Below are 27,413 nucleotides of genomic sequence, written 5' to 3'. Positions count from 1 at the left end.
TGCAGCCGTCTGTCACACTCTCTTTTGTGCAAAACCTCTTTCATTTTGCACAAAGTTTCATAAAACCTAAAAAGAGCAATTATCTCAAAGTGCTATAGTGGCTATTGTGAAGAGATCACTATTACATTATTTTTCAAGGAGTTGATCTTTGAATAATAAATTTATATTATATCAGCACGTTTGTACCTAGCACATTTACGGGTACATGTAAGAAACAGCACGTAGAAACAAAACATGCATAGGCACTATACACACATACTGAAATATTAAACAGCACTGCATGTATTTATTTGAGCCGCGTTCTGAAAAAACCTGGGGACTGCACAGGCTAATCTGGGACGACACTTTACGCACATGCATTAAGCCCAGTTTTCTCAGAACGTGACTCATTTATTCACTTCTTTATGGTTTACCTTTTATCAAGCGATCCCAATTGCTTAACAGCAACCCGTGGTGAGTTGGAGCCTAACGGACAAAAGTACATGAGAAAATTGTGACCAGGAATGGGACAACAGTTCCAACCATCTGATAAATCAGACCTTGCAAATTCAAGCCATTAGACAGAAATTGATAGGAATATATGGCAAAATCAGTACCTCAAGAAAAGTTTGAGCAAACCTGTATTCGAGCCAAGCAAGTTCAAGCCATCGGGTTTTGCCTGTACTTGCATCAAAAGCCAAAGTCTTTTTGAAACGCTTATTGAATATGGATAGAACCAGTACTTGGTGTCTTTGGGGAGATCTAAAGAACGCTTTCACAGTGAAAATTGAACCAATGATTGGCCACCAGGCGGACACCATATCCTCTATGACCTACTAGGTTGAGCACTTTAGGCCATTATGACTAGCTTCTTGTTTTGGCATATTAAGTACTTCATTCAGAACTACAAGTCTTACACATTCAAACTGGGTGTTTGGACAAAAATACTAATATAAATAATTAACTGTAATTTTATTTTGCACACTTTTCAGGAATATATCAACAAGAGAAGGGCTGAAGGCAGCACAATAAAAAGTACACAGTAAATCGGACGTTGAGAAACAACATTTAAAAAAAACACAGTAAAATGAAGTTGGCATGAAATGTGCTTTTTGATTTAGAAGAAACAGACAAAAACTTAACATTTAATTTAGTTAAGTGCTTAAGTGTAATATGTGCAATAAAACATGAGCGGTGTCACTAAAATGGGTCCATATGTAGCTCAATCCAGCTGCATTCATGCAATCTGGTAAAGAACTACACTGTCCACTTATGTGACGGCAAAACCTTGAGTGACTATCCTACAGCATAGCTCCTGCCCAGACTGCACAAAAACCAGGCTGTACTGCCTACGGCATATATATATAAAGACCAATCTTAATAAGGTTATCAAATTCATGTTTCTTTTCTTTATATGGTCAAACTGTATCAGTTGTCGTATATGCTAAATGGTCGAGTGATTGCTGAATGTTTTAAATGATCACATAAAGATGGGAGACAAATATTTCCTCCAACATGACTAGCAAATACTGGTGCTGACAAAACACAACAAAAAGTGGAAATAATAACAAAAACAATCAAATTATTAGAACAGCTGATGGCAGTTGCACCGCAGTAGCTCATTTAACTTTAACTTATCACATTTTTATAAAAACAACACAAAAGGTTAGAGTCATCAATAGCATTTATAGTAACATTTTCAATTTCTGAGACTTAAAATTATGTGACCTGATTTAATACAAATGCTGAAGTTTCAATTTGACAGATAATTGATTGGTTTTGCTTTAAATATTTCTTAACTCACTATCAAAGTTATCACAAATTGGTTATAATATCTAGTGATATTATGCCCTATGACATTTTGTATATATTAAAACTACTGGACTTTTTTGGTTTTGAAAGAACCTTAACAATGGAACAAGTAACAATAACAAATCAGTAAACAATTCACATTAAAGTGCAAAGAACATAAGAATTATTTGATTTGTCCCAGCAATTCATGTAGTTGTAAAATTTATAAAAAGGCAAATATAATCAATGCATTCCGATGAAGAGGTTCCGAATCAAATCTGTTTTAAATTTAGTGGCAATAACACTAATACAAATTTTAAAGAAATACACAAATATGCTGGTGTAATAAAAATTATTCCAATATATTAATTAACAATAAATTGATAATTTAATGTCATCATTACATTTGATTTTGGCTTTGCGAATGCCAGTTTTCAAACTATCTAAATAGTCTGGAATTAAATCTATCATGTACTATACTTCATCAGTCAACAAAGCTAAGCTACTAAGGCACTCAGGTAGAAACTTTGGTTTGAAGCATTAATTGTCTATCAAAAATAAAAATGTGTATGCATTTAATAATATGCACTACTTCTATGAGCAACAGTATCAACAACAGGCACAATTTACATGCAAAATGCTCTCCATACACAGTAGAAAAACAAGAATAATTTCTGTTTGATTTTAAAAAAAGTTTATGTTTTCCAAACTGTCAGTCAAAAAATAAAAACTATTTGTTTAAACTTCATGGTTGTCAAAATATACTAGAGGGACATCACATTATACTGCTATTTTTTTTTCAAAGGCACCAAAAGAAAAATGTATAAATAAATTACAAAATATATTCAGTAAAAATCATAATTACATATATCTATATAAAGCATACATAATTCTTAATTGTAAAATATAAATAAAAAATAATCACAAGCATTTATTCACCACCTGCATCCAAGCTCATATGTTGAACAGACTGGTCCAAAGGCTCCATTGTCATAATTGGTATTTCTTGCACGAGAGGATCTTGAAACGAGACCGAACGCGGGTAACGCGGGTACAATTTCGGCGGCAGACGTATCAAAGGATATCGGAACGGGGGTTTCTGATCCTCTGAATATTGTCTCTTTTTCTGTATTTGCAACTCCTTATCGACTGCCTCATGATTGTAGGGAGTTCTGGACCATTGCTCGAAATTGATGTCGGTGTTGTTGAATTTTCCTATCATCCGTTTTCTGAAAAATCCATAAGGTTATCTGAAAGAGGTTCTTTTCTAAACAATGATCAAGGAACCTTTACTTATTAGCAGCAAAACCAAAATGTTGTATAAGCAGCACACAGTTCCATGGATTATAATTATGCTATTAGAAGTTCTTGTTTTTGCAAAGGGCCATGCTTCTCAAACTGACAACTTTATCCTAGTATTGCTTCACAAACGGGTCATATTTTAATAACTGGACTGCGCAGGCTAATCTGGAATGATACTTTGCGCTGTCATGGAATTTTTCATTTAAAGAAAATCTCTTCTTAGCGAAAATCCAGTCAAGGCAGAAAGTAAACTCCCAGAAAAGCTACACGCAAATCTAGGTTGATAGTTAACACGCATGCATCAAGCCCTGGGTTGTCCCAGATCAAAATAAAATATGAAAATATAAAATGTGAAGACTAGTAGTTTGATTTCACAATCATTTAAGCCACATAAAAAATTAAAATCAACTATTAAATATTTCATTAAATATTTTGTAAAATAAAGTATACCCATAAAAACCAGACCACATCTAGCGTTGAGATTTTGGCTATTGCTTTGAGGAACACTGATCGTTTATGGGTTAACTTACAAAAGATATTACAAAATGTTTGTTGATTTCGAGTTTTTACATGTATGTGGCTTTTATAAGTGGCCAACAGAAAAATTGACTGACATAAATCATGATTTACGATATGCATACATAAAATCCATGAAAATGTGCATAAAGCAAAAATGTCCCCAGTTCCTACAGCAATTAATCAGTGTAAATAACTAGTTAGCCAAAGCAATTGATTTATAAAAATTAAATTAAGCATAAATATTATGAGCACTCGGAGTGAACCAGAATTTACTCATAAATGTTATAACAGATCTACTATGCTGATACGACAATAAACCACAACAAAGTGAACCTTGGATCCCAATCAATGTTAGAAAGTCAGAATGTTAGTTGCGCTATTAATCCTGTTTTACAACATGAATTTTTGAAAGAACCACCAACATTTTGCCATAGGTATTAGTAAGCATGCGTGCTGAAAATGTAATTTTTCTAATGGATCAAAGGAGTCATGCTTAACCCATTTATGCCTAGTGGACTCTCCCATCCTTGTAAATTGGACCAATTTATTTCCAAAATTAGGGATGTCTAGTATATTTATTTCTATATTTAGAATATTTCTTACAGAAATTCCTTTAAGCAAACAGTGCAGACCCTGATGAGACGCCGCATGATGTGGTGTCTCATCTGAGTCTACACTGTTTGCCAAGGCCTTTTTTCTAGAGGCTAGGCATAAATGGGTTAAGGTACAATATCCAACTAACAAAACAAGTTGCTGTTTGTTAGCTTCAAAAATAGATCATGCAAAATCTCAAAACAATATGCTCTTGGACCAGTTTTCTAGTTTTCATGACCACAGCAACTTATGCAGCACATGAACAATATGAGATTGTTCCTCTGCATATATTACAAATTATTTTCCAGTAAGTGTTTTCTCAAGTAAGTCCGGCCCATGCTGTGGGAACACAATGGTTGTACACAAACACACAGTTGCATATGGGACATTCCTGATGCTAAATGACAACACAACAGTTAATGCGTGGACTTACTACTGTACTGACCCAAACATTCATCAGACAGGCATGACTGACTGAAACCATATTCATGATATTGACTGCATAGAAGACATGGCAGGAATAGAAGATGTTAGTGACGATGATGATTCTGATGACAGTGATGATGATGTTATTTATTGTCATGAAATTGAAAATGACATTGAGGTTGAGTAAGATGATGATACAGATTATGATGATGATAATAATGGTGGTGGTGATGATGATGATGATGATGAAACAATTTCGATAATCATGATAATAATAATGTCAATGACAATCATTGATTTACAGATTATGATGATGAAACACAACAGCAAAATTCAGTATCCTGCCACTATGCATGTTTATTTATAAAGGAAAGCATATAAGTAATGTATTGCATAGCAAAATATGTAAATGTTATTATAACAAACCAAATACCAAATCAATTGTGCTGCAAAAATACTGGTATTCAGCAATACAGAAATTGGTTTCAGAAGCACTGATGAGCACAGTATTATATAGTTAAGATCTCTAAATACCCAGTGTGCATTCAAAAAGATTTATAATAACTTTGTAACATCATCGCATATCTCTCCTCCAACAAAAATGACCTAATCCGATTGGCTTAGAGTGGTCACGTACCCATGGAGTATTTTCCATACACCCCTGAGTAATTTCCATACCCACCGAGTAATCGAGTAGTCGGTGGAGATATAATCGTTACACCTTTAGTAACTGACAGTGTATGGGGATATACTAACGGTGAAACTAATAATACCTTGTTCTCCATATGATTTTTTATTCAAGACAACGTTGTAGCCAATTATTTGCCTACATTTCTTTGACCGATCATAATGCTTTTTGGAGAAAAAATGTCTTCAAAATCAAATGATGTAATTATATCAGTGAACAACTTAAGTTATTTATTTTGAACTGCATGTTTTCGTAAAATTTGTTTTTTTGTCATTTAAAGTTATGGAAAAAATCATCAAAGGCAGAAATCTATTAGCTCACCAAACATTAGCTCACTGCTTAAATTCCTGAACTTTTCTAACTGCATATGGTATAAAATTAAAAACATGTGTCAGATGCGACATTATCAGTGCTTACATTAAAAAGTAACATTGTCTTGCTTTTTGTAAATATGTGCTAAAATAAGAAGACCATGTACAAACTTAAAGTAACCCATTTTTATAAATGCTGACATGACTAGAGCTTGTCACAGTAGAGTAAGATTTCCTCCCATGTTGCATGAATAATTATGAAGCAAGTTTGTATAGTTATGAAATAGAAAGTATAACTTGAAAAAGGGACATTTATACTTGAGGAATTTTTATCATAGGATAATACAATATTGTACATAAGGAAGAATACATGCAAGTTTGAATGTTATAGATTGACAATAATTAAAGTACTTTATAGGACAATGTGTTGTCTATATACACAGAAAGACGGACAAACGGTCGGTTGTTACAGGCAGAGATTCCCCCTCTACTTCGTAGCTGAGGTAGAAAAATGAACCGTACCAAAACTGCAGACACAGATATATTTCTAAAGTAAGTTTTTTTCTTTAGCAAACCCAATACCCAAATGAAGGGAGTTACAACAAAATTACCATGTATACAAAAGTGCTGTGAATGCAGGTGAGATGGGGGTTACTTACCACTAATTTACACTAAACACTATCTTAGAATTCTTTAAGGACCTAAATTAAGTCAGAAAGTGATGTTAGACAGAAGCGAATGGATGTAACAAGCTGTCTCTTCTTATTCAGACAGGCATTTTACTTTGTGTAAATATATGCATATGCAATACATATAACTTGGCATTATTAACACTTTTAAGCCGAGTGAACTCTCCCATCCTTCTAAATTGGATCAATTTATTTCCATTAGGGATGTAGCGTCTCATCTGGGTCTACGCTGTTTGCCAAGGCCTTTTTTCTAGATGCTAGGCATAAATGGGTTAATTTTTGAAGAAAATGTTATTAATATGGTATAACTACATTTTTAAAAGTGATTGTATTGTTATTTTTACTAACTTCAACCTCTGCACATCCTTAATTAAATTCTACAAAGGACCTAAATATTATTATATGCAAAATGTGAATAATTGAATGTTTTATTTCCCACAAGAAAATATCAAATTTCATGACATAAGTTACCTACAAGTAAAAATGTCAACTTTATGGTTATGTTCTGTCTCTCTTTTTCTTTATAAGACTATTAATGTTGAATTGTTACCCAGCATTTTATCATCTGTTACATATAATACAGTTTTAACATTAATAGAAAATAAAGCATTCAATTTTAAAGATTAAACCAAAACAACAAGAAACCGTCGGAGACGGGCGATTCTCCCCAAAGTTTTTTTTTGTCACAATATTGCACTATATATTCAGATAAAAGGAAACGTCTTGAGGGCACAGTAGTTGGGAGGACAATAATTTTTTTATAAAAAATTTCAAAGGGCCATAACTCTGTAAAAAATCATCCAACCAGAACCCGTTGATAATATGCACATCTCCTCTTGGTAGTGAAGCTTCCCATAAGGTTTCATTGAATTCCGGTCATTAGTTGCTGAGAAATAGCCCGGACAAGAATTGCACTATATGTACAGTTAATGGAAAATTTCAAAGGGCCATAACTCTGTGAAAAATCATCCGACCAGAACCCGCTGATAATATGCACATCTCCTCTTGGTAGTGAAGCTTCCCATAAAGTTTCATTGAATTCCGGTCATAAGTTGCTGAGAAATAGCCCGGACAAGAATTGCACTATATGTACAGTTAATGGAAAATTTCAAAGGGCCATCACTCTGTGAAAATCATCCGACCAGAACCTGCTGTTAATATGCACATCTCTTCTTGGTAGTGAAGCTTCCCATAAAGTTTCATTGAATTCCGGTCATTAGTTGCTGAGAAATAGCATGGACAAAAATTGTGCACAGATGGACACAAGGACACACGGACGGACAGACGAAGTGGCGTCTATATGCTCCCCCCCAAATTTTTTGGGGGAGCACAATAAAATATGAACTGCGACCTAAAAATATTTATACAAATTAAAATACCAATAAATTATAATGTTATGAGAGAGGGATAAATGAAACAAATATACTTATACACATTATTATAAAAGATAAAAGATCCGAGTTTAATTTTTAAGGAAGGAATTTGTTTCCAAACCCAATTTTCTAACTAAGATGAATCAAAGTTAGTATAATACTTACACAATTTGATTGATTTTGCATGAAAATCCTAAATCAAATGTTCAAACTTGCAGTATTTGTTCAAACAGTGGTCAAAAGCTATATGTATAAAACAAGAGCTTGTCACAGAAGTGCCAAATCCCCGCCGAAATGTGTTTGCTTGTATGACAACATTTGTTTTAGAGAGTAGAATAATATTTATAAAACATGGCACCTGTGTCATCTATTTATATTTCAAGGATCAATTAGTTATATAGCGTTGGAGTTATGCTGTAGAGAATTAAGTATATGGAAATGAAAAAAAGGAAGGTAATTAAAAAAGAAGACTATAAACAGTTACTATTCTTGATCACTGTACTTTTCCTTAAACTCATCTATTTATTTTACAGGGAATACTGCAGTGTTCAAATTAAAATATTATTGTAAAATTAGATAAAAGGGAGATATTAAAAATTGAAAGGCTAAAATATTTACTATGAAATTAAATTAAATATAATTAAAAATAAAAAAAATAAAATAAATAAATAAAGGGAGATAATTCAACAAGAGCACCGCATAACGGGTGCTACACTTGGCTGCGAAAGCTTGTCAGAATTTTTTTTATGTTTTTTTTATATAGGTCACAGTGATCTTGACCTTTGACCTAGTGACCCAAAATTGGTGTGGCATGTAGAACTCATCAAGGTGCATCTACATATAAAGTTTCAAAGTTGTAGGTGGAAGCACTTTGATTTTAGAGGCAAAGTTAAGGTTTGATCACAACGCGGACGACACGACAAGCTGGCTATGACAATACCTCGGGTTTTCTCCGAAAACAGCCGAGCTAAAAACTACGCCCGAAAGAGTTATGGTTCTTAGTCACTGCACTTCTCCTACTTGCCATCTGTTTATATTTCAAGTTTCAAGTAAATCCCTTCAGTAGATTAAGAATTATGCTCTGGACAAAAACTTACTTTGAAATTAAATAAAGAGAGATAATTCAAAAACTAAGGTAGATAGAGTTATGGTTCTTAGTCACTGCACTTCTCCTACTTGCCATCTGTTTATATTTCAAGTTTCAAGTAAATCCCTTAAGTAGATTTAGAGTTATGCTCAGGACAAAAATTAACTTTGAAATTATATAAAAGGGGAGATAATTAAAAAACTAAGGTATATAGAGTTATGGTTCTTGGTCACTGCTCTTCTCCTTGTTGCCATCTGTTTATATTTCAAGTTTCAAGTAAATCCTTTCAGTAGATTTAGAGTTATGCTCCAGACAAAAATTTACTTTGAAATTATATAAAATGGGTGATAATTAAAAAACTAAGGTAAATAGAGTTAAGGTTCTTGGTCACTGCAATTCTCCTAGTTGCCATCTGTCTATATTTCAAGTTTGTTTTAGAGGTCACAGTGACCTTTACCTTTGACCTAGTGATCCGAAAATGGATGTGGGGTATAGAACTCATCAAGGTGCATCTACATATGAAGTTTCAAAGTTGTAGGTGGAAGCACTTTGATTTTAGAGACAATGTTAAGGTTTTAGCACGACGGCGGACGACACGACACGACGAGCTGGCTATGACAATACCTCGGGTTTTCTCCGAAAACAGCCGAGCTAAAAACTACGCCCAAAAGAGTTATGGTTCATGCTCACTGCACTTCTCCTAGTTGCCATCTGTTTATATTTCAAGTTTCAAGTAAATCCCTTCAGTAGATTAAGAATTATGCTCCGGACAAAAACTTACTTTGAAATTAAATAAAGGGAGATAATTCATAAAATAAGGTAGATAGAGTTATGGTTCTTAGGCACTGCACTTCTCCTACTTACCATCTGTTTATATTTTAAGTTTCACGTAAATCCCTTCTGTAGATTAAGAGTTATGCTCCGGACAAAAATTTACTTTGAAATTATATAAAAGGGGAGATAATTAAAAAACCAAGGTATATAGAGTTATGGTTCTTGCACTTCTCCTAGTTGCCATCTGTTTATATTTCAAGTTTCAAGTAAATCCCTTCAGTAGATTTAGAGTTATGCTCCAGACAAAAATTTAAGTTTGAAATTATATAAAGGGAGATAATTCAATAACTAAGGTTGATAGAGTTATGGTTCTTGGTCACTGCACTTCTCTAAGTTGCAATCTGTTTTTATTTTAAGTTTAAAGTTAATCCATTGAATAGATTTGGAGTTATGCTCTGGACAAAGTTTAGGACGGACGGACAGACAGATGGGACCAATTACTATATCCCCTCAGAATTTTTTTCGGCGGGGATAAAAAATACTTCAAGATGCCTTGAAAAATGGCAATATATATGAAAATTAACTTAATATGTATAAGCCCTCTCCAAAATCTATATGCTAACACAATTATTCAATATTACAAAAATGTAAAATATTTACTTTAACAAATGATAGTATGAATACTATATAAGCAGAACACAATGGTGAACACAAATCTGTTGTTTAAAACAAAAGTGCATGGAGAAAAATAAACTACTAATAAACAATCAAAAATTGGGGAAGAGAGTTAACATTTAAAGCGGGATTATACAATTTTGTATATGTGTTAAATTGTAATATAATTGATAAAATATGTTACAATAACACAAAATAGGCAAGAAAAATTATACATTGAAGACAAATTTCATAAATTGCCGCAAAGACAAATTAGCGCCCCAAGCCGATTGTGACGAAGATATTTCGTACATATTTTCCTACAATAACAAAAAGCATTTGTCTTTTTAGTTAGTGTTTGTGTGTTGTATGAATAGATATTGTTGCAGGAATTTAAAATTAACCGTTAAACTAAATTTATATTCACATCGTACATGCATGATTTACATGCTGGCGAATTTGACTGTACAGACATTTTCGATTTCATAATTAAATATCTGGCTTATTTCACATTTTTTGACACATGTTCTTAACTTTTATTTTAATTTATATTGAAATATTTGATTAATAAGTTTTTTACTCATTTTATATAAATTAATAAATATTTGACAAAATCGTATAATCTCGCTTTAAGAATTAAAATGACTACAATACATTAATAAAAAAAAAATAATCTTAAGATAAAAACCATTGAATAACTGACAATACATTATTGTATTCAATAATTTCTGCTTGAAGATTAAGTAACGCCTATTAAAAGAAGCAAACTTCACCTGCTTGCCATACGGGGTGTACTTTCTATGTTCGAGAGCGGCATCTGCAGCCAGCGTATGCTGTCGGTACCGTGACGACCGAGAGGAACCAATGGCATGGCGGGCATCTTGACCTGCTCAATGTCCTGGTCTGAGTATCGGTACCCTGTCAGGCAGCGGAGTATCGTGCGATCCTCTTCGTTGCGCTGACGACTCTGGGAGATCAAGGGATCGTGCAGGGGGCGGGTTTCAATCTGAAATTTATACATTTGTTGTTTTTTTCTTTGCAGTTTTTAGGTAAAATAGTGTTAAATATTAATTATTCCAGGAATTTTTTAAATTATATTTATCATGGGGAAATAAGGCTATTTTCAAAACAAAATTTCGTTCAAAAGCAGTTTTGCCCCAAAATTTTATTTTACAAATGGAATTTTTGTTTGATTTAATAAATGTTATTGCAATTTTTTTTTAAAGAATAATACTTGTCTGTGGCAGCATTTGCTAGCCTATAAAAAAGTCCTGTGTACCATCTGAAAGAATCATTTAGTATAAATTGTCATCATCACTTCTACATTTGTATGTAACATGAAAAGACTTGTTTGAAGTTGAATTACAAGCAAACAACATAATATATATGTACACATTATTATCATATAAAATAAAATTCCGCAAAATGAATGTTGATTGTAATATGCATATAGTTACCTTTTAGAGCATTAGTAGTATACTAAACAATACATTATATTTTCACTAAACAACCATAAGCTATACAAATGTGCACAAAATGCTCTGCAATAAATAAAATAGTATTTGGCTAACTATAATAACAATATACAAATTGTTTTTTTTCTTTTTATTAATTTTTGTTTTACTTAACCCATTTATGCCTAGCGTCTAGAAAAAAGGCCTTGGCAAACAGCGTAGACCCAGATGAGACGCTGCATGATGCGGCGTCTCATCAGGGTCTGCGCTGTTTGCTTAAAGGAATTTCTGTAAAAAATATTCTTAATATAGAAATAAGTATACTTGACATCCCTAATTTTGGAAATAAATTGATCCAATTTAGATGGATGGGAGAGTCCACTAAGCATAAATGGGGTAAGGAACAATAAGCAGTATTAAACATCTATGTTAACTTGCAGAAAACAACATTACGTAAGACCTAAAATAAAAACTCCAATCCCAAACTCACAAATTTGCACATGTGTGTTTTTTTTTTTAATTAAGTAGCCACAGGACATTATAACGGAGACTTAAAGCAACAAAATACCTGAGGTTCTAGTTGTGAACCATCAAACCTTATGAAAATCTGCAAAACAAGTAAAAAAAACTGTGGCAATTCAGTAACAACATAATCATCTTTTAACTTTATGCATGTACATGACTACCGGTAACGGACCATTTGGGGTGGGGTAGGGGATTATTTTACTTCAAGTCTCGGTTTCTTTTTCTGTGACATATTTTTTTTCATTTTATTCAAGCAATCTTTAACCAACATATGAATATGAACAAAGAATGACATTTAAAACTGATTACCAAACTTTGCAAGGTACCTTCATGTATAACAAACTAGTTTACGCCAATACCGTCATTTGCTTGTTTTTGTTGGAGAAGCAAAATTGTGTATGGGAAGAACAAATATAAACAGGCAAATGGGTATTTTCCAACAGTGTACATGTCATACAAACATGATGGATGATGTACAGCAGAAAATAAATTGCAATTTAATAAAACCGAGTTTTTTTTTGCTTATTTTATGTTGCCACTTTTTAAAAAATCTTTTACTCACTTATTTTATATATTCATCAACATTGTATATGTTTTAATAAAATCTAAACTAACAGATTCTAATGCCAAAAATATTGTTAGCCAAACATGTCTATCTATCACAAAAGGAAACTGAAATGTTTCCACCAAAGCAAGTGAACCATGATTGTACTTTTGTTACATACCAGGGTTCGACATTTACCTTTTTTACAGCCAGACCATCGGACCAGCTCCTCTTAAAATGTACTAGCCCGAATCTGATGTCTACTAGACCATAAATGACATAGCAAATAAACAGAATTGTGTCGTGTAACTGTTTAATCAGGTTTTATCAGAAAATGATTAGTGAACACAAGAAAGTTATTTTGATGCACAGAGTAAAAAATAAAATAAAACTATTTAACAACATACATTGTTTGTTGTAATTTTACTGTTTATCACCAGCTAAACAAATGATGTCTGTACCGCAGGTGACATTTATTAAACGTTATCAAATTCTGGCCTCCTTGACCGCTGTGCTCCATGCTAACACAGCTCCCTTTTCCATCATAATCTGTGTCAGTTTTACCGTCGGATTCTTCTTTATTAACTTTTTTGTCGGATGAAAATCCAATCTTGAACAAAGTCACTCTTTAAATTACATTCTCTCGTCTGCTACGCCAAAATGTTTACATTGACGATACCGATTTTCGATAGAAGTCGTCAAAACATGATGTAAAGTTCTACGACACTGCAGAAAATCATTAACTAATTCAGTGCTGGAACCGAATTTTGAAGGTCTTTGCAAACAGTTTGGATCCAGATGAGACGCCACAGAACGTGGCGTCTCATCTGGATCCAAACTGTTTGATATTCTGATAGCATTCTTTGAAAAAAATTGAAGAAAATGCTAATTTTAGAAATTCAGCAGACAATATTTTAGCAGACTACAAATTTCCCAGCATGCAAAGGGTTAATATTCATGACAACTTTACCAATGGAAACAAGCTATTTCTGCGGAAAGCTCTCCTTCGCGTCTAAAAATAGCTATGAATCATGTGAATGCTCCGCGTTTATTTATGTACGCTAGTTTTGTTCTGATGTAAATAATGGATACAATAGTTATTTTACACATTAAGAGAAAAAGGTTTTCGGTAAGTTATAGTTATATGAATCAGTATAGATTTTGTATGTACGACCAGTCGGACAAGCTAGCCCACAGTTTTACTAGCCCGACCACTGATCTTACTAGACAATGTCTGTCGGACGTGCCTTAGTGTCGAACCCTGCATACAATATTTTGGAAAAAATAAACCAACGACCAATCATTACCTGCATTAAAAGTAATATATAAGTAAAATGTATCAAAATGTAGTAAAAGACATAAATTGTATGTCAGTTTTATTCATTTCAACTACAAACATGGTTCAGATAATGGTTTCTAATTACTGAACATATTTATTTTCTTGTCAATAATAACAAATACAAAATTAAGATGTTTCTATTTCTAAGTATTAGTAGCCATACAACCATACTTACCAACTACAAAATCAAACAGAAAAAAATGTGCATTAACATTGATTTATATAGAATATTCATTTACTACTAAGCTTCCATAAAAAAAACAGTTTCCATCAGAGCAAAAACAAGAAATTGTTCACTATACAAAATAACATTATACAATTTTAAAACTTCGTATGTATCAGGTCGTCTCATGTATTGATCTCTGTACAATAAATATCTTAAAACTAGTGATTACATGTACATACAAAATGATAACTTTTTCTCCACTTAAGATCAATTCGGTTTTGCATACACAATTTTATCTAAAATGTCCACTAAAGTAAAGATTTCCCTTGTGAGCTTTGTGAATTATATTAGTTCAGCATATATCAATGAGACTTTCCCACAAATTTGATACACAAAATCTTAAAATTGGCAACATCAGGTTCTTTGTTATTGAGAATTGAGACAAAGTAAAAGAAAAAGTGCAACCTTGTAAAACCAACTTGAGCTTGTACTGCAAAGTAACATAACTTTTATTCACAAAAAACAAAAGCATCAACAGATTTATATGTGCAAGAGGACTGATGTTATCAATGTTTTATTGCTGTCACAGTGCATGAAATGAAACAACTGAAAAGCAGTCAGCCCAAGCAATCCCCTTGCTGCACACCAGGTGTACAATATGAACCTTTTTATCATTAAGGCCCGGAATTTCTATTGGATACAAATCAGTGGCAGCTGGTAGCCTTCGATTGGCCATTTGCTTCTGTTTGGCACATCTTACACAACGCTGAGAGAGAAATACTGTATCTTATCATACATGCTTTGTATTTATCTAAGAATTTTAAAACAAACATATATACGATCACCTGGAGTCACCCTGAAAGTTTAAAGTGTTGCCCATTTGCTCATTCTGCAAAATTTACCCATCACCTGATAGCCAACATAATGAAATACAACATAATTTATTAATAAAATATATAATCATTATAATCATTTATGGCGAGAAAAAAAACATCCACCGACTATGAAATAATATAAGTGTACGGCTCCATAATTAGCTCAAGGAATGCTAGAGAATCGGAAGCTTTTACAACATAAAAACAACAACAACTTTGAAAAAATAAACTTAGCTCTAAACAATCTAAATATATTTAACAAATGAACAAATCCAAAACTTCATAAACTCTTCTGGCCAACTATAAACTGCAGCTAAATTGCAACACCAGTTGAACAAACATACTTTTGCAGTACTTATTTTAGAACCACACTTTCTGTCGGACAAGTCACCTGGTCTTTCATGAGTGGGGCTGGGTTTATCAATAGGTCTTGGATTATAAATAGTTGACTCCTTCGTTTTCAGGGATTTCTTGATGCCCTTAGTTTCCTTCACAAGTAAGGATACAATATAACATTATTTGTTTTTTTTATAAACATTAAATGTGTATGGAATAGTATAAGGTTACTGAGATGATTATATGGTAACTGAGATGTGACCAATATCTTGTCCTATTGAATTGCATTTGTAAAGTCTGATCCCTAACTGGTGTGAATTTGAGTGACCTTAATAAAGGGACGCCAAATACTGGCTCTTCCCAATATCCTAAAAAGCTTCTTTTTCTTTCCTTCAGTCATAAATTAAAATAAATAGGTTTGAACCAAACTTACTGTTCAATAACAATTTGTGTTTTATTTATACATGTATGTCATCATTAAATGAGTTGTGTTCTGAGAAAACTGGGCATAATGCATGTGCACACAGGCTAATCAGGGACGACACTTTCCGCCTAAATTGGTTTTTTGCTAAGAAGACTTACCTCATTTAAACGAAAAATGTCATAAAAGCGGAAAGTGCCGTCCCAGATTAGCCTGTGCGGACTGCACAGGCTAATCTGGGAAGACACTTTACGCACATGCATTATGCCCAGTTTTCTCAGAACATGACTCAAATGACGTTGTGTGATCCAAAACATCAACTCTTGCAATATCACATTTGAGTTGTTAATGAATGAACATAATAATAAAGCTGTCCAAACAGGGAGATAACAAGTGCAGATTGACTTTCATGGTGAAATACTTTGGTATATAAGCAGCATGTCATTAATTACGTATTATACTAGGAAGAACCAGTAATTATATACAATTACCCAAATTATGCATATCAATTCCATATGTAATGTAATCCATCAGTTTTATATAATATTGCATGCCTCGTCTATATACATGTACGCACTTTTTATACGCCCGTTTTTAAAAACGGGACTGTTATAGTTTCACCCTTGTCGGGCGGGCGGGTGGTGTCCACAGCAGTGTCCGCTCTCTAATTCAAATAATTTTCATCTGATCTTCACCAAACTTGGTCAGAAGTTGTGTCTAGACAATATCTAGGTCAAGTTTGAATATAAGTCATGCTGGGTCAAAAACAAGGTCACGGGGTCACTTAGTGCATTTCAAGGATTAAGCATGGTGTCCGCTCTCTAATTGAAGTAGTTTTCACCCGATCTTCACCAAAGTTGGTCAGAAGTTGTGTCTAGATGATATGTAGGTCAAGTTCAAATATTGGTCATGCCAGGTCAAAAACTAGGTCACGAGGTCACTTAGTGCATTTCAAGCATTTAGCATGGTGTCCGCTCTGTAATTGAAGTAGTTTTCATCCGATCTTCACCTAAATTGGTCAGAAGTTGTGTCTAGATGATATGTAAGTCAAGTTCGAATATGGGTCATGCCGGGTCAAAAACAAGGTCACAAGGTTACTTAGTGCATTTCAAGCATTTAGCATGGTGTCCGCTCTCTAATTGAAGTAGTTTTCATACGATCTTCACCTAATTTGGTCAGAAGTTGTGTCTAGATGATATGTAGGTCAAGTTCAACTATGGGTCATGCAGGGTCAAAAACCAGGTCATGAGGTCACTTAGTGCATTTCAAGCATTAAGCATGGTGTCCGCTCTCTAATTGAAGTAGTTTTCATCCGATCTTCACCTAATTTGGTCAGAAGTTGTGTCTAGATGATATGTAGGTCAAGTTTGAATATGGGTCATGCCGGGTCAAAAATGAGGTCAGGAGATTACTTAGTGCATTTCAAGCATTTAGCATGGTGTCCGCTCTCTAATTGAAGTAGTTTTCATCTGATCTTCACCTAATTTGGTCAGAAGTTGTGTCTAGATGATATGTAGGTCAAGTTCAAATATGGGTCATGCCGGGTCAAAAACGAGGTCAGGATGTCACTGAGTGCATTTCAAGCATTTAGCATGGTGTCCGCTCTCTAATTGAAGTAGTTTTCATCTGATCTTCACCGAATTTAGTCAGATGTTACGTCTAAATGATATTTGGGTCAAGTTTAAATATGGGTCATGCCGGGTCAATAACTAGGTCTCGAGGTCACTTAGTGCATTTCAAGCATTGAGCATGGTGTCCAAAACCTTCGAACGAGTGTATCTTATGACAGTTTGGCACTCTTGTTTGCTTGTGTATTCATGTCAAACATGAATTGAGTTGAAATAAAAGATTTTTGACTTGACTTGACTTGCAAAATTACATTAAAACAACAGTTTTCCTGGGGTTTTATAAAAACGTTAAAAACTTAAGCAAAATTATCAACAGCAATGCTGTTCCTGTTTTCGTTGGTAGAACCTGTGAGAACAATTTCATGAAAACAAGAATACAAATAAGTAAATGCATTCAAATCACAATCAAAGCTTATTATCATAGTACAATTGTATATTATTAAACAAGAAGCACTATAACTAGAAAATTGTTATGCTTCATTAAAAAGTTTTTCTATAACAATTTCATTCCCATGACACAATAGACGTAACACAGTACTACCACTGTTGACAATTTGAGATATCACGTGATATATCAAATTTTAGAACATGGCTGAACGTGTAAATTTCTTTGGCGGAGAATATCGATGATCTTTTTAAAAATTAATTAAAATATGATAAAAATATGAAAAAAACACACTCTTTTAATAATGACACATTATACCTGTTAAACATTACCCTGAGAGTTATATTCGTTTGGGTAAAATGTGATAATAATGACCAGGATCGCAATAATGTAGGAACCAATGTCTGGCGTGTCAATAATTTATATAGGAATCAATCTCCAAGCTGTCAAGATAACGTAGGAACGAATGTCCGATCTGTCAAAATTATGTAGGAACTATTGTCTAGGTCTAAGAACAAATGTCCGGTTTGTTTAAACAAGGAAGGCATGAATGTCCACCTATGTCAAAATTAGGGTGGGAACAATTGTTTGTGGGAACCAATGTCCAACATTCACTTTATTAGTATGATTCAAGTGGCTAATATCTATACAGTATTAAGTTTAAAACAATCTTTCTGGATAAATAACATTCAATTTGAGTAATTGTCTGCACAGTATCTGATCATAACAAGGTTTGTGGTGAACACAAGGGCAATAAAACCACAGATCTATCAAAAAGCAACATTATTAATTGATAGATCTTTGATTAAATACAGCACTAAAAATGCTTAAACGAAGAGTGTCAAAAAGTGTGCAAATAATTGAAAAAGCAACAACAAGTACTTTAATCAAGATCATTTATTTAATATAATATTACTTAAAATGGGAAGTGTATATTACTGTTAATTCTGACTATGTCATCTTGTATTGACAACATCATTACGTTGCCAATTATTCAAAAGATTGAAGGACAGAAATCAGATGTGGCGTTGTGTGGCATTATAAGAAATGGAAAGGCGTTCAGCCTTGTTCTGGACTTGTGCGGGTCACGTGACTTCGTGCTCATATCAATTTTGGCTTATTGGGAAAAGGGTCTATTATGGTCAACTGTATATATAATTACCAACGATTATAAATAGGAAGCTGGAGACATTTGGCAAATCCAAATCATATCAGTTAAAAGGTCAACTGTATTATCCAACTCTTTGATGGAGGTTCTAGCTTGACATGTTTGCAAGTGATCACTTCCATATTTACCAAAAACAAACAATTTATAAAGGTGAACTTAATTATCTTATAATATCAATAAAGGGCAACTACCTTATCCAAATTTGACAAAGGTCAATGTTATTTATTTAGGTCAACTTTATAATCGGACATTGTTAAAGCTCAACTATACTATCCCAAATTGATAAAAGGTCAACTTTACAATCCCAAATTGATAAAGGGCATCATTATCAACCCACATTTATACAGGTCAATTTTTTTATCCCACATTGGTAAAGGTACACTTTATCCTTAAACATAAGTAAACTATAATGAACAAATTTCAACTTCATTGTACAACATCCACAAAGGTCCACTTTATTATCTTACATAGATAACCGTAAACTTTATTGTAAGACATAGATAAAGGTCAAGTTTATTATCCTACTTGGATAAAGGTGAACTTATTTATCCCAGATTGATGGAGCTCCTTACCTTGATAGGTGCCGGTCTGTGCCCATTCAGAGCCATGGCGTAATACTCCTCTGGGTCCATTGTATCCAGGAACACATGACCCTATAACCATAGAAACAACATGAGACTCAATCTGGGAACACAGGGCTTAATGCATGTGTGTAAAGTGCTTTCACAGATTAGCCTGTGCAGTCTGTGTAGGCTATATATAACTCAGAGACAACACTTTCTGCCTACACTTGATTTTCCCTAAGAAGAGATTTCTATTAAACGAAAAATACAATATGAGCCGAAAGTGACTTCCCTGATAAGCCAATGTGGACTGTACAGGCTAATCTTGGATGACACTTTAATCGCATGCTTTAAGCCCCCTTTTCCTGGAGCAAGGCTTATATTGAGAAAAATTTTGCAAGTGTACTTGTGATGTTAATACAAAAATCCAAAAGCTGTAGACCAGATAAGGCACATGGAAACATATATCATAAAAATATATACCCATTTGTAAATATAATTTTATGCTAAGATATTTCAATCTTAGTCTACATATAAGCATGCCTTTTCAATATATCCCAAAATTAGTGGCAAAATAAAAGCAAGTGAAAGACAGACAGAAAAGACTGAATGTGACAGGCCACCTACCTTATTGTGCATGCTAAAATGTTGCCAATTTACTGAAGTCTTACTTTGCCAAGGACAATTCTTGTGTTAAACCTGATATTGTTTAGCCCTCAATTTCATTAACAGAAAAGGCTATTACAAGCATAAATAATCAAAAGTACAGGCAAGTACAGCCACAAAAACCTGTCACACCTTTTCATTAGTGAATTCCAGGTACTGCCGATGCAATTCTCTTTTCCGGCGGTCAACTTCCGGCCAATCATTGCTGTCCATTGCCTCTATGATTTTCTTCCGCAGGGGTTTGTATACCCGCTCGTTCCAGTTCTTGTGGAGAACTTCTTTCTTTCTGAGATTTGTCAGCTCTCTATGACTGATGAAATCTTCAACATCCTGGTGATGGAATAAAACGGCAAATGTTGAAAATGTTTTGTTGTTGTTGTTTAAAATATTCTGGCTCAACTTTGAGTTTTGTCTCCTTTTAAGATGCGTTTGATTATCATGCCCAATTTAGTGTTCAGAGAAGTTTATTTAGTTTTTAATTTGATTCTGGAGTTAAGGAGGAAAGTGTGTACATTCTTGTAGCTAAGATTTGAGATTGGGCTGTCTTTGTAACATTCTCAATACTAGCTGAGTGGTAACTAGAAAACTCAAACTTCTAAAATGAGCTATTTTTTTAATACTTTTCATGATTCTTGGCAAAAAGTAAGAAATTGCATATAATTGTCTTGCTCTGGGAAAATGGGGCTTAATGCATGTGTGTTAGTTGTTGTCCCCGATAAAAAGCCCATGCAGTCTGTACAGGTTTTTAAGGGACGACTCTTTTCGCTTTTACCAAAATTTTCATTAAAGTAAGTCTATCCAGTGTTGGTGGAAAGTGTTGTCCCAGACTGCACAGACTAATCTGAAACAACACTTTACGCACATGCATTAAGCCACTTTTTCCCACAGCACAGCTGATATTCATTGTGAGCCGTATTTTAAAGTACCTTCACAAAGGTGTTCTCTGTCTGCAGCAGAGGGCTGTACAGTTGTCGGGCTGCTTTCGATTCAAGGTCAGATTTCTCCTGAAAGGTAATATTAGTTTTACTACAACTACAACTTCATTGTCAAATATTTATGTTTCATTAAATAAGACTTAGAACGCTTTCAATAAGTCACATTATTTAAAACACGATCAATTTTTGGTAAAGACATTTATTTTGCGTTTAATGTAGTCTTTAAATGATGTGAATAAGATATACGTATTGCATGTTGGTACCTTAAGTAAGTACATGCAAGTATCATACTTTTTATTATTTAGTTTATTAAGGTGTTAATAGTCTACAATAACGTTAGTGTAAATTCTCTGAAATTATTCCATTAAGTAATGCCAAAAATAAATAGAAAAATGGAAGCAGAAACATGTTGAGGTTGTATAGTCATTATCAAAAGCATCATCATCATTATTGTTGCATATACAAATCTGCATGCTCATACAACTTGAAATTGCGAAACAAAACGAGTACAAAATGTACATGCAATCAACCATGATAATATCTTTGGCACTTGTTTTCCTAATAATAATCATTCTAACATTTATTATAACATGTTATTATATAATTTCTTTTTTTGTCCAAAACATAACAAATTTTATCAAAAATGTGTTGTTTTGTGGTTACAATTTCCGGGAATATCTCAATATATTCAAGCTGAAGTAAGGAGATGCCTGAACACATTAATTGCAATTAGCAGTGTTTAGAAAGTGAATATCAATGCAGTCTTTATTTAAAACATAAATCTATAATATATTTGGTAAGCAGTTAATTGAATTTAGGCTGTTAATAAAATGTTTGATTAATTTCGACCATGGTACGACCATTTCGACCATTCCTACGCTTCATACTATAATAGCCACGCATCTTACCTTTCTAAGAATCTGCAAGAAAACCTTGTGACTTTACCGACACACTCAAAGTGTTGATATACAAATACAGTCACACGTTTGAAACTTGAGCATGCATAAATTGAAGGCTGTCAATAACCGAAGCAATATCACATTTCCTGTTAGGAATTACTTATTAATTCTTTATAATATTAACACCCTTTACTCACATTATGTGGATCATCAGTCATATCTCCTTGGTGCAAGTGAATTCAAGATAAATTCTTAGTACATGTAACACCAATACAACATTGGCACAATGAAATACCTCTTTTCATAAGCGAGCACTGCATGCTATTAACAAAAACAAGATGCCGAATTCAATAACAGCATATGCCCTTGGTGGAAGCCATGTGATTGTTGTTTCATTTGCAAATTTGACTAAATCTAAGTCTAAAACAAGTTCAAATTCAAGTTAAACATGAGGTCAGATGATGGTAATGTGTACATAATTAACATCCATCCAAGTATCAAAGCTTTATAGCAAGCAGTATCGATGTTAGACCAAACATTTTGAGTTAATCAAGATTTTGGAACTTCTGAATAAGTTTATGTCTAAACTAATGTCAATAATATCAAGGTCACAATGAGGTCATGGGGGATTTGGTAGTGTTCAGAAACATCAACCATGCAAATATCAAAGCTTTGTAGGGATAATACAAACAGTCTGCAAAACTAACTTTTTTGTCTTAATAGCCAATGTGGCTATGAAACGTTGAAAATGTCATAGCCAGAGGAAAATTTTCAAAGCCAGAAAAAAAAGAATTAATTTACAGTGACATTATCATGAAAGGACGACAACGGTCGTTATATAGAGATTGCAATTTGGAGGGGGGGGGGGGGGGGGGGGGGGGTAAGATTGTAAACAAATCAGTATTCCAGGTTTCAAACCTTTATTCGATCACATCTGACTCTGAGAGTTCTTTACAATATTTTGCAATGTTATTTTCATTATTTTCGAAGTTTTCATCATCACCAACATCATCATCCTCATCATCGTCACTCTCATCATCGGATAGACTGTCAGTGTCAATAGATCTAGCTCCATTATGAGGTACGACCACATCAGTTGACACCTCGTCAACGGTTGCTGATGCCTTTGGCTTCTTTCTCATGAAATTCGGAGCCGGTGCTCACGGGTATCGATCTTAATCATATGAATGATTAACACTGTTACGGTTATATCGTGATTTCAAAGCTGTTAATAACAAACATTCAATCCTTTTACTTAATTTATACAAACTCTCGCACTATTATTTCATTTATCGGCGTAGAATGCAAGTTCAGTTTACCAAAAGTATTACAACATTTTAAATACGCGAACCAGACTTTACACTCTCTATAACATCTAAGGGAGATCACTAACCAGTGATTTCAATTGGAGCAGAATCCTGCATTTTGATGCATGAAAGTTGCAATTTTCTCATTGTTGACTCCTGCAAAAAATTAACCTTGCATCATTTTGACACATTTGTTTTCCACAATCCAACTTGAAAAAGGAAGAGAAATGGTCTTTTATGGAAATAATAAAGCTTTTGTTAAGATGTTTTATTCATTATTATGATAAGTAAGCTATTACAAAAACTTAACATTCATTAAGGAACATTCAAGTTACCTCAGTATTTTGACCATTATTATTTTTTATTTTGACCCCTCATCATTTTGAGACCTTGGGTCATTTTGACTCCTTGTTTTCAAAATCTACTGAAATCCCTGTTTATGATAGAAAACTAAGGGAAGTAACCAAGCGATGTCACTGTAAGAATTTACACCTGAAATGCGTAAATTGATTATTTATTAGTTTATTTTCTCTGATTTTTTTTCATCGCAATTCAGGCGATCTATATTCAATGTTTCTATCGCCAGAGCCAAGGTTTTTTCGCATTGGCGATCAGGCGATGGGTTAATTTTGCAGACTGTACAAATAAAAAACAAAACGTGTCATTTTGGGTTTAATCTTTTACTGAAGGATGGATGGACAGATGGGCAAATAAACCACAGGCTAATCTCTATATGCCTATTAGCATCACAAGATACTGGCAGCATAATGATATACTCAAAACATGATTTATTATTTGTTAACTTGAAGTAAAAAAAAGAAATATCAAAGTAGATGGTTTGCGCTGTACAATACTCCAACAAATCTAAAGCAGAAATTATCCTTTAAGCATAGAATGGAAGAAAGGTTAATTGCCAGTTCAATAGGTATTTGTTTGTAGCAGTGGATGTGACTTTTAAACAGAACAATCATGAGATGCTTGCAGGGAAAGCTAAGCAACAGATTGCAAGACGAGATGATGCGTTCGACAGTGGAAGCCTTGTCAGTATCTATTGATTGGCCCATTTGAATAAGTCTTAGTCCACAATAAGGTCAAGGTCAAAATGAGGTCAGGTGACATGAGTGTGCTGAGTGTTAAATGGAATTATAAAAGCTTTTAAGGAAGTAATACTGACGTTAACATAACAGACAATTCGGGTAGATAAATTTATTTGACCTTCTGAATTTGTCTTAGTCCACAGTAGGTCAATGTCAAGGTCAAAATAATGTAAGATGATGTGGGTGTTTTGCAGATCTTGAAAGAGATAGCTTTGTGGGAAGCATTATGGAAACACAATATTTTGGGTGAACCAAGCATTTGGACATGCTTGATAAGTCCAAGTCCAAATGTAGGTCAATGTCAAGGTCAAAATGAGATAGTGTGGATGTGTTAATAATACAACATCCATGCAAGTATAAAAAATTGAAGGAAGTTTTATTTATGGTTTACAAAATGTGTCATTTTAGATTCAGAATTCAGAAGCAAAGTGAAAATGGCCATGTGCAAACAGCATAAAACTAGAACAACCTGCGAGTTATAACTCGCAGTCTGTTCAGGTTTTATGCTGTTTACTGCTCATCAGTATTCTAAGGGTTTGAAATGAAGCCTTTAAAACTTGAATCTAGTAAGAAAGTTCTTTAATTAAATTTTATATTACAAGGGACTATAAATGCGTTAAAATACCTATCTGAGTGGTAAAGGGTTAACCTCATACGGACTGAGAACAAACTAACAGAAGGTAGGGCCAATCACTGCGAGCCTCCTGGCATCTGAGTAGATGCTGGGGGCGTACACTAAATCAATACTCTTCTGATTATCATGAAATTGTGCCACCAATCCCTTTTTTAGAATATCAGAAGTGAAAAGAGCTTCATAATAAAACACTAGTTCAGATTTCAAAGAGTAAGTACAACACATCTGTGTGCAACACAATACATCGTTTACCTAGTAAAGTATGGTGAATAATTTCAAGTACTGCTTTACAAACGTCAAAGAAATAATTGAATTCTTCACAGGTGTTTTCATGCAACTTTAAAAAATATTTTACATGCCTTTGAATAATTTTTTCATGACTTTTTAAAATAATTATATATGGTTGTATTTACAATGGGCCTTACTTACTGATTCCAGTAAGTGATAAATTAATTTATCCTTGGCTTATAACTAGATAACTAGGTAAACCTACATATAGGTAAATGCATCAATAATTATAACATTTTGAATATCAATCAATCCTTTAGTTCCAATACAAAATTGACTCTAAAAACGCTTATATAATAGCAGTTGTGTTGTTCTTATAGAAAAATTAAATCAATCTGTACTGAAGAAATATTAGGTTTATTCTATATTTAGTTACGGTACCTCGGCCCTATTGGATATTGTAAATGGAATCACTATCTGAAATGCAAATACCTCAACTTAAACCCATACCAGCTGCAAATTCTTATAACAAAATAAGTCATAAGATTTAACAAGAAAACAAAAAACATCTTATAACTAATATAGAGCTATCTCAAATTTAATACCCAGCATGCATTAACCAATACGTCCAATATGCAACAAACACGAGCTTTCTACAACAAAAACAGATAATAAAAGTGTTGAAAATATCACATTATATTCACCAAAGCTAAAACAAATACAACCAAGCATGCAAGAAGAATTCACGCGTGTATACATGTTGTATTACAAGTGTTTTAGGCATAACAAGAAAATTACTCCAACCCAAAATAGAAAATGCTGAAACATAAGCAAAACTGTAAAACAAATTCAATATGATCTAAGCCATCTAAAATCAAAACTGAACAAGGGAACACAACAGCCTCCAAGCGTCTTACTTGTTCGGTCAATGGCATGCCAGACCTCTTACTAGCACTAGAACATTGACTAGTGCCACTTGCAGACGCTACGGCTGACTGGCAGTAGAATATACTCATGTCAATAATATATTAAGAATATTGAGCAAGCATTTTACATCATACTATACTAATATATAGGATCTGGCACGAGTTTTCATATCATATCATATTTTATTAAACGAGTTGTTTATATTTCGTGATGTCATTTGACGTTGCAACGTCATTTCAGCAAAATAACAAAATGCAATTGGTCAATAAACGAAAACTAAGCCAATGAAAATGCTTAAAAATGTTGTATTACACATGTGTACTATAAAAAAATATGTAATGGTTGTATAACATGGGAAACAGGGTATAGCATGTGATAAAAAGCACAATCATGAATAGAAACCTTCACACTTTAATACAGATTTCTTGATAATTTTTTATAAACTTTAATTTCCTCTTGGGGTTATATTTTTATGGGTTTTCCGTTTAAGCAGAATTGTTTTGTGCCCGTGTTTCACCAGCCCTATAGAGCTATAAAAGTTGTTGCTAGAACTTTAATTTTTCAATTTATAGGGCACTGAAACTAAAAATCATGTTTGTACCAAAAAGTTTTAATTAAAATGTTGCAATATCTTTAAAACAAATACCAATTAACACAGCAAACTTCCTCAGTCACACTAAAACAGAAACTATAGTTTATGTGTGCACATACCTGTAGTGTTTTCACTGTTTTCTCATTGAGCCAATCTTGAACTTTCATGGTCTGTCCAATCAAGCTCTGTGAGTCCATGTTTCTTGACAGACTCCTGGCTGGACTGGGGGTTGTATTTGGTCGGTTTATTCTTCTGTTTGCTGACCTTCTCTTGGATTTCATCTACAAGTATTAAATAGATCTATAAATAAAAATATAATTAACAAGAAACCGTCGGAGACTGGTGATGCTCCCCAAAGTTTTTTTATGTCACAATATTGCACTATATATTCAGATAAAAGGAAACGTCTTGAGGGCACAGTAGTTGGGGGGACAATAATTTTTTTATATAAAATTTAAAAGGGCCATAACTCTGTGAAAAATCATCCGACCAGATACTGCTGATAATATGCACATCTCCTCTTGGTAGTAAAGCTTC

General features: G+C 33.6%; 1 protein-coding gene across 5 annotated transcripts in view; it reads right to left on the bottom strand.

Moving 5' to 3' along the window:
• Positions 1-934: 934 nt before the first annotated feature.
• Positions 935-27,413, bottom strand: part of LOC127852154 (protein FAM228B-like) — a 33,572-nt gene continuing 7,093 nt past the window's right edge. Inside the window, exons 2-9 of one of the 5 annotated variants that reach the window (XM_052385990.1) lie at positions 26,996-27,157; positions 26,275-26,352; positions 21,184-21,261; positions 20,390-20,587; positions 19,601-19,681; positions 15,435-15,578; positions 10,961-11,193; positions 935-2,999 (exon numbers count right to left, since the gene is read on the bottom strand). In XM_052385990.1, coding sequence (XP_052241950.1) covers positions 2,702-2,999; positions 10,961-11,193; positions 15,435-15,578; positions 19,601-19,681; positions 20,390-20,587; positions 21,184-21,261; positions 26,275-26,352; positions 26,996-27,157 — 1,272 coding nt within the window. In that variant the 3' untranslated portion in view covers positions 935-2,701. Of the gene's footprint in view, positions 3,000-10,960; positions 11,194-15,434; positions 15,579-19,600; positions 19,682-20,389; positions 20,588-21,183; positions 21,262-25,798; positions 25,835-26,274; positions 26,353-26,995; positions 27,158-27,413 lie in introns of all 5 variants that reach the window. The other 4 variants (XM_052385991.1, XM_052385993.1, XM_052385992.1 and 1 more) reach the window with 4 other exon arrangements.

Source organism: Dreissena polymorpha, chromosome 12 (assembly GCF_020536995.1).
Source record: "Dreissena polymorpha isolate Duluth1 chromosome 12, UMN_Dpol_1.0, whole genome shotgun sequence".
NCBI lineage: Eukaryota > Metazoa > Mollusca > Bivalvia > Myida > Dreissenidae > Dreissena > Dreissena polymorpha.
This window is presented reverse-complemented; position numbering and strand designations above follow the sequence as displayed.